At 45.4% G+C, this 17,903-nt stretch overlaps 1 protein-coding gene across 2 annotated transcripts in view; it reads right to left on the reverse strand.

Moving 5' to 3' along the window:
- Nucleotides 1-13,290: 13,290 nt before the first annotated feature.
- The window catches only part of MXRA5 (matrix remodeling associated 5), a 34,040-nt gene continuing 29,427 nt past the window's right edge, over nucleotides 13,291-17,903 (reverse strand). For both annotated transcript variants that reach the window (XM_045472886.1, XM_045472885.1), the window contains one exon: nucleotides 13,291-16,321. In XM_045472886.1, the coding sequence (XP_045328842.1) occupies nucleotides 14,413-16,321 (1,909 nt within the window). In that variant the 3' untranslated portion in view covers nucleotides 13,291-14,412. The remainder of the gene's footprint in view (nucleotides 16,322-17,903) is intronic.

Consider the following 17,903-nt stretch of genomic DNA (forward strand, 5'->3'; position numbering starts at 1 on the left):
GCGCACTTTGTCGTACGACTTTTGTTTGGATGTTTCAGTAACCGTGGTGTGGGTGGCATCGTTTTACCCCCATAATGAAATAAGAAACTTATAATGGAGGGTTTTCCGAAACTCGTGGCAGTACTTTTGGTTCTGCCTGACCCTCATGGTCACCAAAAAATAAAATACAACTCCGGGAGGCTGCCATGGCACACGAGCATAATTCACCCCGTCCTTAGCTTTGCCGGTGCGTTTATTGTGATTTCGGCTCTAGCGTGACTCATTCCATAGGCATGTGAAAAGAGCTTTTGTGGGCTTTTGGTACAAGTGCAAGCTTTCGTGGGCTCCACCCTTAGCACTAAAGCCGCTCCCCAAGCCCGGACGAGCCCAGCTGGCTTTATTTATCCTGGCAAGTCGGGTGGCAGCTCGCGGTTGTCTTGCCAGGGCTAGGACCGTAGGAAGAGCGATGAAACTTTTAGACTACTGCGAACGGGCTCACCTCCGTTGACCATCAACCCTGTGTGATCATGAAATCTGGACCTGCTGTATCTTCCCTCCCTTGTTGGCATCCGGGTTTTGCAGAGGAGACATGTGATTCTTCCCCGCCCCACCATTTTTCTCTTGCTGGTTTCTGTGGTTGCAAGCAGTCGCCGTGGAGAGTCTGAATCACTGTTCTGGGCCGAGAGGCAAGTCTGGGTCCCACTGTTGCCTTCGAACCTCTGCAGTTCTTTCTTGCAGACACCTGGGTGGGGAAGGCTCGGTTTCCGGGCATCCTCTTGATGTTCCAGGGCCCTCCAGGCGACCACAAGTGCAACAAATCACCCTGGGTGCTCAGTTTTCCAGCACACAGCTTTGTAAGCCAGCTGGACCTCTGCCTCTGGCCCACGGTAGTCCAAGTGGACTTTACGGGCCTTTGTATCAATAGCCAGGTTTTCTTCATTGGTGCTTTATTGCCTTAACATGGGCCAACAACTGTAGGTTTTACAGGAGGCTAATAAACGTTCAGAAATCTGTAATCAGCACATGCTTGGGGTTACGATGATGAGATCTTGAAATCAAAACCAAAACCCCCAGTTTTACCTCCTGGTGTCCAGACTCCACATTGTATTTGTGGATACACAATATCCCAAGATACTTGCCCCATACTCACACCTTCTTTCTCTTTGTATCTTTGGCTCAGAGCATATTAATGAATATCTAACTACCCAAAAAAGTTACTTTAAAATAGAAGTATCGGTAAAAAAAAAAAAATTGTAACGTAATTTTTTTCTCAGTCTGTTGATCTTAAATGGATATCGTGTCATTTCTAAATATTTGCTCAATACCTCCAGTTCACCATCTGGAAGAAAGCTTCCAATGGAGCAACGTCCAAGTAAGAAACTTTCGACTCTCTTACTCTCATTGAAGGAGATACATGACTGTTAGTCCCTCAGATCCAAAGATTTTTTTCCTTGATATTGGTATTTCTTCCTTTCCATGCATACAATCACCAAATCCTTGCAAATCTTTCTCTCTGATACGTCTCAATTATCTTCAGTCCGTTCTATTTTTGCTCAGATGGCGTTAAACCAAACCTTTATTAACCCTAATCTAATTATGGCAATTGCTCCCTAACTAATTGTACTGCCAGCCCAGTTAATTTTGCCCAATGGGAATCTGTTGAAGTCTCCATTTTTTTTTAATTCCTTAATGGTCAAATTGTCCATGGTTGGTGGTTTAAAACAAGCAAAGCAAAAAACCTTACAACCATTCCTTGTTGACTATGCAGTTCGTCCCAATATGGAGCAGACATCACAACACAGCACAAGGGGAGGTCTCTGGCATTCTTTGGTACCCACACTCGATGAAATCCACGTGCAAGCTAAACTGAACCTCTCCCTGATTCCCAAGGCACCAGGACCCCACATCCTTCCCTTCCATCTGTGTTTGACTGAATCTTAAGCACCCTTGAGTGATCGTCTTCCTGAGTCCCCCTTTCTCATCCAAGATTATTCCCCATTTATAACTCACCTAATCCTGGCAATGAGCATTTGGTGGGTGGCCTACACTGTCCTTGGGGTCACTGGGATATCTGACTTATTGTCTCCACCAAATAGTGACTTCTCAATAGCAGCTGTTCACTAAATATGGGGATATGTGAATGAACAAAACACATATATATCACTGAACTATCCTGCCTCTCTAGCTTAAGAGCTCCGTGCAAGGTGGACCAACCTTGGAACCCTGTACTGAGAATAAAGGTTTGATCTCAAAAGGAAACTCAGTCCGTAAGCATGTGAGCCTGATATTTCGCCAGCTATTACAATAGCAAAAAGAATAAAAACGGCACCTTTGTCACATAAACACTTGATAGAGTAAAACTGGTTGCTGCCTTGAGTTGCTTACAAACACAAGACAGAGTCCGGGAAAGGAAAAAAAAAAAAACCCATGTTTCCAAGAAGTTAAATACACACACACATGCGGAATTTGAGTGGGAAGTCAAAGAATATGAATTATTCCAAGGTACGATTTTATTTTGTTCCTTTTTCAAACCATTTGGAACGCCTTCATTGTCTTTTCCATAGAGCACTCTGGTCCGAAAAGAGAATGATTTATCTGGAAAGCAAAAGGGCCAGAGTTGGAAGTATGTGGTCTTCTCAGGAGGTGAATGTGTGGAGCTTCAACCAGAAGAGGCTTCAGGGTGAGATGATGGGCACTGACGATCGCCTGTGAATTCCACTATAAATGTTCGACCCTGTCCCTTTGATCCCAGATCTCGCTCAGAGTAGTAAACCTTTATTACTCGATTCTGTGGCTTGCATATGCTTACTGAAGGGGGTTCTGTTTATTGTGCTTGAAGCTTTTTAAAACATAGGGAGGAGCCTTTCTGTCTTTGATGTAGATACTCCGGTCAGGAAAGAGTTGCTTATATATTTGTGGGGTGGATAGAAAGTCTTGGGAAGTGACGAGGTCCAAGCCGATGCATCATTTCCTCAGGGAAACCTGGGAGCTCCTGGTCTGGCGGTTTATGTGTGTTACAAACTCTGAGAGCGTCTTCCTCTGCCTAATACCTATGGCAACTGTGTGCATCAACTGATTACTGCTGAATCTTTGCCCCCATTATTAAAATTTTTATCTTTTCTTTTTCGACTTGTTGGGCACATAGAATATGCTCAAAAAATACTTACTGAATGAATGCATGAATGAGATATCCTTGATAGTAAGTGGCAGGCTAAGCAAACCAACTCTCCAACACACACACTCTGATTTGTAGCATTTGCCCATTGCTGTGGTGTAAACACTCCAGTGCAGTTGATTCCAAGCTACCTGTGGTTGAACACATGTCTCACAGGATTTCTGGATGGTCTACCCCTGGCTCCTCAGAGCCACGGCGAGCTTCTCCAGCACGCAGCTCATGCACAGCTATGCGAGAAAGGTCTTTGGTTTATTCAACACCCCTTCTCAACCAAAGAACACACTTTGTAATTCAGAGTCCGAAAGATTATTCTTAGATGTTGTGAACTTTTGCTTCAGGCTGCCTGGTGCACATTTGCTTGAGTAGAACAGCCCCCGTTTGTCTGGAGAGCATCTTGCAGAACCAGAACCTGACTTCAAAGCAGAGTTCTGAGGGTGACCTGGGAAAAGCTGTTCCTTAGACCTTTTCCTTCTGCAAGAGCCAGGAGCGTTGCCAATCGTTGCGACGGAACCTGTAGCCAGTGCTCCATAACAAGAACAATAAGTAAGAGGCACCACTGTGGAGAGGGGAATACATTCTAAGTGTACACAGACAATACAATCTGTTAAATAGCTTAAAATTAGGTAGATAACAAAATACCTCCACAAGATATGTAGCAAAAGGGTTCAAGATGTCTATGCAGACAAGATTACACCACTTCCTTTTTTCTTTAATGCTTATTTAATTGGTTTTGAAAGAGACAGAGAGAGAGAGCACAAATGGGGAAAGGGCAGGGAGAGAGGGAGAGAGGGAGAGAGAGAATCCCAAACAGGCTCCACACTGTCAGTGCAGAGCCCCGTGCGGGGCTCAGTCCCAAGAACCGTGAGATCATGACCTGAGCCAAAGCCACGAGTCAGACGCTTAACCAATTGAGCCAGTCAGGTGCCCCTAAGATCAGACCATTTCTGATCTGATGATCAGAAAGATGCTTATTAAAAGGGGCACAACTCATGACCTTGCATGGGAAGACACAATCTTATATTAATATACAGTATATAATAACACCTAAAAAAAATCTGTAACATACTGCAAACGTTCATCTGTTTAAGACATTCCAGTTGAAATCTAATGACCTTTTTTTTAATGAAAAATTCCAATGAAATGTATCTCGAGGCAAAAGTGGGTAAGAATGCACGTGACAGTCAGAAAAAGGTTTAAGAAAGTTGCACTGTCATATGAAAACGTGTTCTAAAACACTCTACGATAGGTCCGACATGTTTACGATCTTAATGTTTAGAAATGGAAAGTAGGAGGGGCGCCTGGGTGGCGCAGTCGGTTAAGCGTCCGACTTCAGCCAGGTCACGATCTCGCGGTCCGTGAGTTCGAGCCCCGCGTCGGGCTCTGGGCTGATGGCTCAGAGCCTGGAGCCTGTTTCCGATTCTGTGTCTCCCTCTCTCTCTGCCCCTCCCCCGTTCATGCTCTGTCTCTCTCTGTCCCAAAAATAAATAAACCTTGAAAAAAAAAAAGTTTTTTAGAAAGTAGGGGCACCTTGGTGGTGCAGTTGGTTGAGCATTTGACTCCTGATCTCAGATCACGTTGCGATCTCACAGTTCATGAGTTCGAGCCCCACACTGGGCTCTGCGTTGATATTATGGAGCCTGCTTTCGATTCTGTCTCTGCTTCTCTCTCCCTCTCTCTCTCTCAAAAGAAATGAATAAACTTAAAACAATTTTAAAAAATCTAAAAAGTATAAAAGAAGATAGGTCAATATCTAATCTCAGAAAGAAGAAAGGCTTTCTAAGCAAGGGTGAAAACAGGAGAACATGGTAAATACAGCTACTAACAAATTTTAAAACTTGTCTTCGAAAAAATGCAGTTCTGTAAACAAATTTGAGGGGAAAAGAATGACTACCAAAATGTCATGAAACGCTTGCTCTATTTAGGACCTTAATGCCTCATAGAGCATTTGCTATATTTAGGATGTGTTAATGCCTTGTGATGTAAATTACTGTTACTGAAAAAGCAAGTCTAAACAGCTCAACAGAAATGTGGGGACAGGCTGATAAATGCTGCCTTTATGAAATTGCCAAGTTATGCAGTTTGTTAGTTAATATGCGTGAAAGATAGAAAACACACACTTCTCTCTAAGTACCAAATTAGGAGTTATTAACATGATAGGAAATCTTGGGCATAAAGTGTGGGGAAATAGTACTGTCATATGCTAGATGGGAGCTGTAGAAATTGGAAACCCGTTTTAAAACATTTTTTGACGTTTATTTATTTTTGAGACAGAGAGAGAGAGAGAGCATGAACAGGGGAGGGTCAGAGAAAGAGGAAGACACAGAATCTGAAACAGGCTCCAGGTTCTGAGCTGTCAGCACAGAGCCCGACGCGGGGCTCAAACCCACGGACCGCGAGATCATGAGCTGAGCCGAAGTCGAATGCTTCACCGACTGAGCCACCCAAGCGCCCCTGGAAACCCGTTTTAGAGGGTACTTCCAAATGTTTGGCAACAACCTCACATACATTCACATTCTTTACTGGAGCAATCCTGTGCCATAGGATTTCGGAGTCTAATGGGAGACTGTGAAAAGTATGAAACAATCCAGACGTCCACCAAGAAATGGTTGAACACTTAATGGTGCATCCAAATAATGGGATATTAGTCCCACTGATGGCATTGGAGTATTAAAATCATAGATTGTTTTGGGGAATAAATGAACCTTAAACCACATGGTTTGTCATACAAACAGAACTGAAATTACATATATAACTGATTTTTGTTTGTGTATACACCTAGCCAAGTCAGAGTATGCTCAGTGTATGTTGAGTAATGCGATTGTGAGTAATGTTTATTTATTCCTTTTCTTCTATATTGCGATACCTTACCTATAACATTTATAATATGAAATAAAGGCTTTACAGAAACTCACTGTAGTATAAGCTTTATGTGTGGAAACTAGGAGCTTGGTCTTTCTCTCCCAGATGGCCCCGGATCTGCCTTCCTTCTGGCCAATTCCTTTTGGCCCCCCAGAAACCTCTGGCCACATGGTGGGTGGCCTTTGGTGCACTTTTCTGGTTTCTGCTGGAAAGCTGTCAAGAAAGATTATTTTCCCCCATTTGAAATGTACTAAACCCAGTATTTTCTGTAGGAAAAAAAAAATCTCTGCGGTTACTTTTTTTTTATTAGTTTAAATCCTGGCTTGACAAAAGTCTCATTTTCCAGGATCAACAAGAAGGAAATGGAACTGTAGTGGGTACTAATCCTGTCCTCTGAAACTTGTGTTTTTAATCTTTCTTTAACTATTTATTTAAAATAGGCCTTGACCTCCTCCCATCATCCAGAAAGAAAAATAGAAAAAAAAAAAAAAAGCTTTTACGCATAATCTATTTTTATAATCATTGAGAGCCAAATCGTAAGGAATGGCATAAAACCCACCATCTCATTCAAAGTACCATTGAATTATTTTGACATATTGTACAAAAGCCTACACAACCTAAAATAATAAAAGGGACTTTGTGACTCTTCATGTTATATGTGAAATCCGTTAAAGATTTTGCTTATTTACTTTTAATCATTGTTTTAAAATTCACGTTGCCAGACATTAATGGAAAAGAGCCTGGCTTCTTCTTTCCCAAAGCACTGTGTCTACATTTTTTTTTTTCATAACAGAAAAGTTGAATTCAGTTTCGCTAACAACGCATTCCTGCTCTCAAGCCACTTTATGTATTTTTTTAAATGAAAATATACTTTTCTCTTTCTATTTCTTAAACAATCAGGAGGGGAAACCTCAGAGTCTGGATGTTTTGACAAAAACGTTGTAGGAAATTTTAATGTATGCCGTGTTTACAAATCCAGCTGAAATATTGGCCTGGACTGCAGGCAGTGGTTCTCTACGGCTCACAGATGGGAGAAATTTGGGATCTCATGGGCCCTAGTTCCTTGCTCTAGAATAAATAATTAGTACCAAAAGTCCTATCATGCATTTTAAATCGCAGCATACGAGAGATTTAGAAAATCACAACTCGTGTACAAATTTGAGTTATACGATCCATCCATAAAGATCGTTGTAATAATGATAAAAGAAGTAACCACTGGTTTTCCCCCACATTTCCAAAGAAAGCTCTTCCCAAGTATTATTTAAACATCACAGTGTTGTTATGGCTCATGGTCTTATATGGGACCATCCTATGGGTAGAATAAACCTCAGACTTGCAAAGTCATAACCCAATAAGCATGAGTGTCTACTTGCCAGGGGGAGAGTGGTTCCCAAGAGTTATGGCGGCCATAAGAGGAAGGGTTTCACAGCACGGTAGCATAACAGAGAGTCCACATGGCAGGCCATGCTTTCTGAAAAGCCCCGGGGCTATTCAGAAACTCGGGCTCTTCCTATCTGCAGCCCCTCCGTCCTCTAGCACCTATGGATAATTTCTATATCCATCATTTTAGCCTGGAAGGAAGTCACCTGTTCGGTGAGAATTGATCACATGACTGCATCTGGAGGAAAGGGATCCTGGCAAATAGGATGCGTCCCTGCTTCTTCACCATCTTTACCTTGAAAGGAGGCATATGATTGGTGAGAAGTAGTCACATGACTCCATCTAGAAGCAAGGGAGCCTGGGAAATGTAGTCTCAGCCTGCCCGGGAAGATGTACCTCACCAACATTCCGCAATGTGTCAGGAGATGCTTCAGGCTTCAAGGATAGCTAATCACCTTGGTGTTAGGGAAATGGCATTGCTGTCGACATTCTAGCAGGGGAAAAAACTCCGAGACTTAGTAACTGGACACCAGGTCTGCATCCAGGCTACAGTATGTGGTAGGGTTGCCTTTTAAAAATGTTTTCTAGGGGCACCTGGGTGGCTCAGCCGGTTAATCCTCTGACTCTTGATTTTGGCTCAGGTCATGGTCTCACAGTTGATGAGTTCGAGCCCTGCCATGTGTCGATGGCACCCCTGATGTCATGGAGCCTACCGGGGATTCTGTCTCTTCCTCTCTCTGCCCCTCCCCCACTCTCTTTCTCTCTCAAAATAAATAAACTTCAATAAAAATAAAAATAAAAGTGTTTTCTATGTAGTAAAATGGGAATAGGTACCAAAGAAAGTAGTACGAAGATTTTTTAAATTTCATTTTTCAGGGTTGAAAGTGCTACCCAAGTTATATTTTCCCTGCTATGTGTGACTTCTGCAATTATCCAGCTTTACCCTTGGAGTCCCACCTGTTCATTTTTCTGTCTTTTCTTACCTAACTTTTAAAATAAGAAATAAATATTAAGAAGACTTGTGTTAAGATGTGTGGGAAGGTCTGGATACTACTCAGGATTGTGGCATTTTGCTTTATGAATGGAAGACGTTTCATAGACCGATGAGAGTTATCTGCTCACATGATGTACAGTAACTGGGGCAAACAGATCCTGCAAGGTGCTAGGGATGATCGTTTTATGGTGTGTGAAACGGGCAGCCAGGACATAGTGTGCACCATGTGAGGTTTACGTAGACATTTCGGATACCGAAATATTCAGCAGGAAATGTAAACACTGATTTAATAGTCAGCTGAACTATGGTTTCTTGAATCTTGAATCCCAATATTCATACATATTAACTTTATATTGATTTGTAAATATTTTATATATTGTGTACCATATCTATCCATCTATCATCTATCCATCTATCATCTATCTATCATCTACCATCTATCTATCTATCTATCTATCTATCATCTATCTATCATCTATCTATCCACCTCTATCTATCTATCTATCTATCTATCTATCTATCATCTATCTATACATCATATCTATCTAACCACCCAAATCTATCTATCTATCTATCTATCTATCTATCATCTATCTATCATCTATCTTTCTATCATCTATCTATCTATCTATCATCTATCTATCATCTATCTATCCATCATATCTATCTATGTATCTACCTATCTATCTACCCATATCTATCTATCTATCTATCTATCTATCTATCTATCATCTATCTATACATCATATCTATCTATCTATCATCTATCACCTATCTAACACTTATCTATCTATCTATCTATCTACCCCTCTCTCTTTCCTCTATTTTTCTGTTTGCACCCCCTCACTTCTTTGCTCTCACACCTCAACATGTTTCTGAGAGTCCAAACTGGGGCTGGACTTTCTTTTTACATAATCAAAAGGTGTTGTAGAGTTTCTAAAACAACAAAAATATGTGTATTTCTCTTTCAGATGATTTATGTTACTCTAATATGTGATAGGTACAGCTGTAGGATTTTTTTTTTAATTGGACTTTTAACCATTGTCTCACTATCTGTATGTTATCTCAGTGGATTTCCTAGTAATCCTATAAAGTGAGGAGTGTTAATGTCCTCTGACATACAAAGAAATGGAAGCTAGCATAGATCATACTTAGGTTCTCATAGCTGATAAGGGACAGAACCTAAATTCAAGACCGCATCTCATTGATTTCAAAGCTTTGTTTTTTTTCTGCCATATTCTAATAAGCCTCATAGTTGAGCAGAGCCCAGCCCAGTACACGGGTTGCTTCTGCTTCTGGTTCTGGTCCTGTTACGTGGCTTCGGATGGGCGGGTCACAGCCAAAGACTCATGGCATAGGAGCAGACTATATCATCACGAAGACGCGTCCTCAGAATTCAAGCCTTCCATGTGCCTTTGTGAAGACTGAATGGAACACAGTGTGTGAACATGCATTGGAAGCCAGAGCTATTTTAAAAGTTTGGGAAATAAAAGCACTAAGTATGGTGGGACGCCTGGGTGGCGCAGTCGGTTAAGCGTCCGACTTCAGCCAGGTCACGATCTCGCGGTCCGTGAGTTCGAGCCCCGCGTCGGGCTCTGGGCTGATGGCTCAGAGCCTGGAGCCTGTTTCCGATTCTGTGTCTCCCTCTCTCTCTGCCCCTCCCCCGTTCATGCTCTGTCTCTCTCTGTCCCAAAAAATAAATAAAAACGTTGAAAAAAAAAATTTAAAAGCACTAAGTATGGAAATCGCAAAGCATAGGAAACACACGCAATGGGTAAGTCTCTGTTCTAAGCACATTATTTTCTATCTGAACAATGACCCTCTAAGGTGGGTGTGCAGGGAGCTTCCTCTCTCTCCCAAGTCTGCAAACAGAGCACGGGAGGTTAAATAGCATGTACCAAGGCTCTGATGTCTACACGGGCAGGGGCCCTGCAATATGGCAGAAAAGAGCACATTAGATTGCCCCACAGAGCGTTAACCCATAAGGAAATGCAGAATGGACCATGGTACAGATTTGCCAAACCCCCTGATGGATCTCAGCACTACACCAGCCACTTGTTCACCTCTACCTTGACACAGATTATAATTACAGGGCCTTCTCCTTCTAAGATTCTGACTTAATTAGCTAGACATATGGGTTGGTGTATTAGGTTGAATGATGGCCCCCAAAAGATATGTCCACGTCCTAAACCCTGAAACCTATGAATGGACCTTATTTAGGAAAACAAGTTTTGAAGACATAATTAGGTAAAACATCTCTGGATGAGTTCATCCTAGATTATCCAAATAGACCCTAAATCTAATGGGAGGTGTCCTTATAAGGGAAAAAAAGGGGAGACACAGACACAGAGAACGGAGGCAGAGATGGGAGGGACGTGGCCAAAAGTCCAGGGATGCCTGGAGCCCCAGAAGCTGGAAAAGCTGGGAAGGATCTTCGCCTGGAGCCTCTGGAGGGAGCACAGCCCTGCCCTGCCTGGATCTCCGTGGTCCTGCCCGTCCTGGGTCTCAGTGGTCCTGCCCCTCCTGGGTCTCCGTGGCCCTGCCCCTCCTGGATCTCCATGGTCCTGCCCCACCTGGATCTCAGAAATCTGCTCCCCAGAACTGGGAGAGCATAAATTTCAATTCTTTTAAGCCCTACCCATCCCCCTCCCAATTTGTGGTAATTTGTTACGGCAGCCCCAGGAAATGAACACACCAGGACATGAGGAATTTTTAATCTCCCCAGGTGATCACACCACAAAGCCAAGAAGGAGAGCCACTGACTTCTCATGATGTAACAAGTTTAAGTCTGTTAGGAAGGCTGAATAGGCGGACACATGGGATGCAGTTTCCTTTCCCAAAATATCAGGTCCTCCCGGAACCCAGAAACTCACCACACTGCCCATCTGTAGTTTGGTCTCACGGGATAAAAAGTGCAGAAAAGTCCTCTGCAGGATGTAGCATCCTACACTTTCCATTTAGTAGCAGGAGAGAGGCTGGCCTCACCAGATCTAGAGTCCTGTCCAGCTTCATTGGAACAAGAGCTCTATTTGCAATTGGAAACCAAACTGCCCGGTTTGGGTTCTCTTTTCCGGTGAAACCCTGGGAGCAAAGAGGGACAACTGTCTGCTAGCTAAGAGTTTTGCTCGTGTGCCCAGATTTACAAGCACATGTACCCAATGTTAGAAGTTCGTGGAGGGCGGGTGGGGGAGACCTTCTTTTAGTTAATGTATTATGTCGTTAATATAGTATTTACAAGTCATGAGAGGACCATATGTGGTGCCAATTAACAATCTGAAATCACACACATCCGTATTGTGGGCAAACGGACTTAAATGTGTTTACTCCTGGGGAACAAGTCCATCTGACTCACTCCAGCCATCCCTGTTATGACTTCCCATCATAAAAATGTCACTCACCCTTCCGTCTGATGTGGCCTTTGAGTCTCCTGGGCTCTGAAAGCTCTTTGAACCACCTGTAATGGTTCTGAATGTCTCAGGCTTGTGTCCAGCTGACCTGGGCAACTGTTTTCCATCCTTTGAGAAGACTGTGCCTGGAGACCACCAAAGGCGTCTTCGTGCCGTGCTATCTTGCCTCCGGCAGGACAGGGCAAGTCCTTAAGGATGCGTGTGGAGCCCACCCGTGTGTCACCAATCTATTTGTTTATCACCATCATCATCATCATCATCATCTTCCTCTTCATCATCTGTCCATCTATTTACCTATGTATTGCTTTCATCTTTGTCCTCCACCATATATCTGGCATCCATGGCAGTGGTTCTCAAGCAGGGGCAATCTTAGCGGGCACGTTTGCCAATATCTGGAGCCATCTTTTGGTTGTCACACCTGGATTGGCACGTGCTACCGGCCTCTGGTGGGTGGAGAACAGGGACACTGCTCAACACCCTGCAGTGCACAGGACACCCCACGCCAGACAGTGGTGCACAGAGGGTCTCTCGTCTGTCCCTCATTAACCCAAACGAGTACAGAGGTCGAGAAGCCCTCCTTTGGCTGAAGACTTGTCTACGGAGCATGAACTCTTGAGGCAAGACGTGTTTCCTGCACACGTGGTTCTCTCAGGGCCTGCCCTCGTATCCCACACATGGTAAGGGCACTGCGAATATGTGTAAGCAAATAAATGGATTAATGAGGGACAGACGAGAGACCCTCTGTGCATCCCACAGGTCATGGAGAGCCAAGCACTGTTTTGCATCAGTGACCGCCATTCATTAAAGATTGGCAGCATTTCACTTGATGTCAACGCCGAGAGTCATGTTCTTCCCAAATACTTATCTCGAGTTTTGTTTTTCCTCTTAGGGGAAACAGAAGAATGACAGTTTGGCATATTCAAGGAAGGCTGGGACATGTGCCCCAGATGTGTCTTTCCCAAAGAGAATTTCCTGAGCGATTGCAAAGGCACCACGTCCCCACCCCCCACCCCCATTGTCTTGCTTCTTTTTTTTTTTTTTTTTTTATTTCTTTAACCTTTATTCATGTCTGAGAGACAGAGAGAGAGGGAGTGTGAGCAGGGGAGGGGCAGAGAGACAGAGGGAGACACAGAATCTGAAGCAGGCTCCAGGCCCTGAGCTGTCAGCACAGAGCCAGATTTGGAGCTCAAACTCATGAACCAAGAGATCATGACCTCAGCCAAAGTCAGATAGATGGTCAACCGACTGAACCAACCAGGTGCCCCTGATTGTCTTGCTTTTTACTGAACCAGCACCCCCTGGGATGGAAGGGTCCCACCATAGCTTCCTGTTAAGTACATGCTTAGAGCCACGCAGTTTCCTTGCCTGTTAAACCCTTGCAGATAATAAAATAATTCCAATGTGCTGGATAAAGGCAGCTCTTTAAACACTGCCTTATACCCAAATTCATGTGAAATGCTCTTGCCCTGGAAAATAGGACTATTATCATTGCCTGGTTATTTGGAAAATATTATTTTATTATCAAATGTACATTATATTGACCTTAAAAATACAGTAAAGCAGTCATGGGGATAACATGTCTCCTATTTTCCATGAGCACACACCGACGGGGCGTTGCATGAGGGAGACACCTTTCCGGGTTTTTCCAGGAGGCTCTGGATTCATTGTTCAGGGACACCGCTTAGCTCTCTCCTACCCTCTCCTTCCCCCTCCCCGACTTCAGCTCTCAAGATAAATCCACAAACAAGGAAATCCAATCTCCCAGCCTCCCACACTGTAGGGTTGCTGGGGAAGGTAATACAATCACGGTTACTGGATTTGCTCAAGGAGGTTTAGAGGCTATTTTTTTTCAGTTGTATTTCCATGCCTGCTCTCATGTATCCAAGTCTTGTAAAGACCAATAATTTATTATTTTTAATGAGACAGAAAGTGTTCCTTTCTTTCTAGCCTCATCGTCTGATTGGAAAGAAAATATAAAAAAAAGTCTTTAGGTAAGACCTTATATAAAAAGTGAGTTCCAGGGAGAAAGTGAGTCCATTATATAAAAAGTGAGTCCCATATCAAATGGTAGCCATATTGTATGAAACTTGTACATTACAAAGACATCAGTCACTATGCTTGTAAGCCCTTCTTGGGCAAGCTGGAGTTCTAAAGTGACAGGACACAAGTGAAAGAAGGGTAGTCATCGTAGAACATTCTATCATGTTAAGACTGCAGCAGGTTAACTAGGGGATGCATCTTCAACGGGGTAGCAAGGCACTGGCAATCTCTATGGTTTATTTTCAGGGAGCTCTCCTTACGTCTGCTACAGACGCCCAGTAAGGCATTGGCGTGGTGTGTGCAAGTCAGCTCCTGCGAGCACGCGACATCCCATAAACATGAATGAAAGTCCCTGGAGAAGCCAAACCATCCTTCTCGTGTTTGCCCTGCTTCCTTTTGCCGACAAGCGTAGGTCAAAGTCAACATGAACCTGAAACCCAGACGGGGGCTCCCATGCACCGTGACAGATCCGTTAAGAGTCCTGACCATCTGACTGAGGCGGCTTTCCTTACAAATGAGGCTTTGTTCTAACTTGCCAAGCAGTGGCTGTGTGGAGTCCACATTCGGGGGGAGGCATTTCAGTAGACGTGGATATAAGTAGTTTTCGAGTCAGTGCCTAAGATGTTTTTTGCAGTGCACTTGTAGAAACCCGCGTCTCTGTGTGTGGCCTGCTGGATGGTCAGTGAGCCCTGGGGGTGAAGGAATCTGTTCCCATAGAGACGGGCCTGCGCCCCGGCGGTCAGGTATGACTTGTCCGGCAGGTCCCAGGTGATCTCGGCCTTGGGAATCCCCATGGCCATACAGTTTATCTTGATGGTGTTCCCGGGCCGCGTGTAGATGACGGGTGTTGGCTCACTGGTGATGCGGGGCGGGTAAGCGATCACGATAACTGGAAAGTTCATGACGGAAGGGCCATACTCTGTATCCACCTTGCACACGTAGGTCCCCCTGTCGAAGACGGAGGCGTCGCACACCGTGAGGGTGCCATTTTCCCAGAGGGAAAAGCGCCCCCGTGTTTGGGGGCCCTCCAACAGCATGGTGTTGGGGAGCGTCCAAGAGAGGCGAGCTGACCGGCCCCCTGGAGGGGTGCAGTGCAGCTGCAAGGTCTCCCCGTTGATGATGCTCACCAGATTGTGATACTGGTTGCTGATCTCGGGTTTCAGTCCCACCTTCAGAGAGACCAGCCTCTCCGTGTAGCCGGCCGAGTTGCGGGCCACGCAGCGGTAGGCCCCCGCGTCCACGGAGGAGAGGCCACTGATGTGCAACATGCCGTCACCCTTATGGTAGAATCTCTGTAGCTGTTGGCCGCTCGGGAGCTCTGTCCCGTTGGGAAGGACCCACAGCAGGGTGGGCGTCGGGGTCCCTGCAGCCGAGCAGTTGAGACTGATGGTGTGGCCAGCCATGGCTGTGATCTTCTCGCTGACCGGGTCGTGGAAGATGGGCTTCTCCACGGGGTCCAAGACCGTGAGCTGGACAATCAACCTGGCTTCCCCTCCCTCATTGCGGCCGATGCACGCCAGCTGCACGGAGTCGCTCTTCCTGAGACTCCTGATGTCCAGCGTGCCGTTGCGATGGATGGTGATCCGGTTCCCATAGTAAGGGGCCGGCAGAACCACGCCCTCGGGAAAGGCCCACAAGACCCTCGGAGTGGGGATGCCTTCCGCCTGGCAGTCAATGAGTTTGCGACTCCCCCCGGCCGCGATCTCCCGCACCGTGGTGATGGCGTTGGGGTTCCCGTTGATGGTGGGCGACCGGACGTTGACGTGGATCCAGACCGTTTTCCGGTCCTCCCCGGCGCTGTTCCTGACCACGCAGGTGTAATTGCCGCTGTCTGAGCGCTGGGCTTTCTGGATGAGAAGAGTGCCATCCTGGTATATGTGGTACTTATCGGAGGAGGCGGGGATCAGCCTGTTGGCTGGAGAGAGCCACGTCACCCTGGGCGTGGGCTCCCCTTTGGCCTCGCACGCCACGGTGACCACGTCGCCATAGGGCACCTGAACCACGGCGTACGTCTTGTTCCGGATGGCGGCGGGCTCGGTCACCACCTTCACTCGCACAGTCATCTCATCCTTCCCAACCTGGTTTTCAGCAAAGCAGGTGTAATCCCCTTCCTCCCGCATGCCAACTTCGTTGAAGTAGAGGGTCCCGTTGTTGAAAACCACGTAGCGCTTGGTGCGGCCGCCGCCGTCGTCAGACTGCATGAAGGAGTTGACCAGGCTGCCATCCGGGAGGCTCCAGGAGATCTCGGGGTTGGGAAGCCCGGTAGCCACACAATCTACTTTCAGGTCACCCCCGTAGAAGACCTTGTGGTCATTCTCCTCCTTGTGCTCGATCTTGGCCGGTCTCATGACCACATTCACCTTGAGCACGACAAAGTCGTCGCCAACCTTATTCCGGGCCACACACAGGTAATCCCCGGCATCCTTGTCCGTGACAGACTTCACCACCAGGGTCCCGTTGGCAAACACCTTGATTCTGGTGTCAAAGCTGGCCGAGGGGGACAAAAAGGACAGGGATGTCAGTCTCCCATATGCTCTATCCTGGCTTTAGGTCACCAGAATGAAAGGAAAACATGTGGTCTGGGGAACTTTCCGGGCACACGGCCGCGGCTGCAAAATGTCACGTGGTCTTTGCAGCCGGCAGGGGACTGCGTTCACAGGTGGAAATGATTGATTTGCCACAAATAAGAACTCTGACTCGGTAGAGCCTGACCTTTGGCTGGCCTGGCCACTGATCCCAGGATGTGCAATGCAGTCAAGGACTTGTGCCCAGTTAGGCTGGGTGGGTATTACTGCGTATTTGCAGGGAAGTCAGGGCAGAGCTTATGGTAATGATAAAAGAAGCTACAGCCATGGAGAGAATGAATCTGTTGACCCAAATAAAGAGGCAGAGTTCTTCCCGAATAAAATGCTTCGGACGTAATTTCTACTCTTGACAATTCTATGTTATACTATATCCCATTATGAGGCGAGGAGCTGCAAAGTGGCCAGTCTATGCATTGAGTAATTGGAGGTATTCCCACAATAACAAGTGGAAAGATCTGGGAGATTCTTCCTCAAAAAGTGTCCAGATTGAAAATTTGCAATTACACATAATTTACCATGGTGGTATCAGGAGAGGAGGGGTTGAGTTTGAACCCATAAATGTATCCTAAATTTTGCATTATTCGGACAGCATGTCTGGAACTGTGTTGTACAGTTACCAAGAAAAGAGAAGAATGGGAAAGAAGAAAAAAGAAAAGAGAAGAAAAGAAGAGAAAAGAAGAGAAAAGAAAAGAAGACAAAACACAAAACCAAACAGAGTCTGCCTACGGTTGACTCAACCTGACTATTGTTAATAAAATACAAACAACAACTAAATGACCAAATACGCCGTTTGGTTGGCCGCAAGTGTGAATCAGGTCAATGTGAGTCAGTAGAGAGGAGGAGACAAACATATTTCAATGTGCCTTAAGAGTTTAGAATTCAAAACTCTGTGCAGTACCTCATGTCTGCCAGCTTTTTGAAACTTCGGAGGGGTGATTCCTAGCCTCGGTCATAACCACAATCGTCTGGGCAACCCAGAAACATATACATGCCTACGCATCACAGGGGATCGGGAGTCAAGAAAAGCTGTGATATCTGTATTTTTAAATAGTCCCAATGTGTATGCGAGCCAAAGAGCCCGCTCTTTGATAAAACTCACATGGGTTGTTTAATTACACTCTACTAAGAATGTAATTAGTCAGAGTTTCGTACTAATGAAGACGCCAAGACAGTGATTTATGATTTATAGGGACATACTAGCAGAGTGGCTCATATTCGTCCTGGGACCACATTCTTTAACTGCACGTTCATTCAGTACATCTGCTCAGCTGGGAGATAGTCCAGGGAAAACTGGGTGCATGGTATTCTGGAAGGAGAGTGCAAGGTTCACCAGGCACCACCCCGCCATCTAAAGTTCACATTCAGGCTTCGAGAAAGCGTGTTCGCCCTTTCCCTGCATTGGAAAGAAACTGGAGAGGCCAGGCACAGCTGCGCCGAGGCCCTGGGTGCTGGCTTCCCTCCTCACGTGCTGCGGTGGGACCCAC

This window comes from Leopardus geoffroyi, chromosome X (genome assembly GCF_018350155.1).
Source record: "Leopardus geoffroyi isolate Oge1 chromosome X, O.geoffroyi_Oge1_pat1.0, whole genome shotgun sequence".
Classification (NCBI taxonomy): Eukaryota; Metazoa; Chordata; class Mammalia; order Carnivora; family Felidae; genus Leopardus; species Leopardus geoffroyi.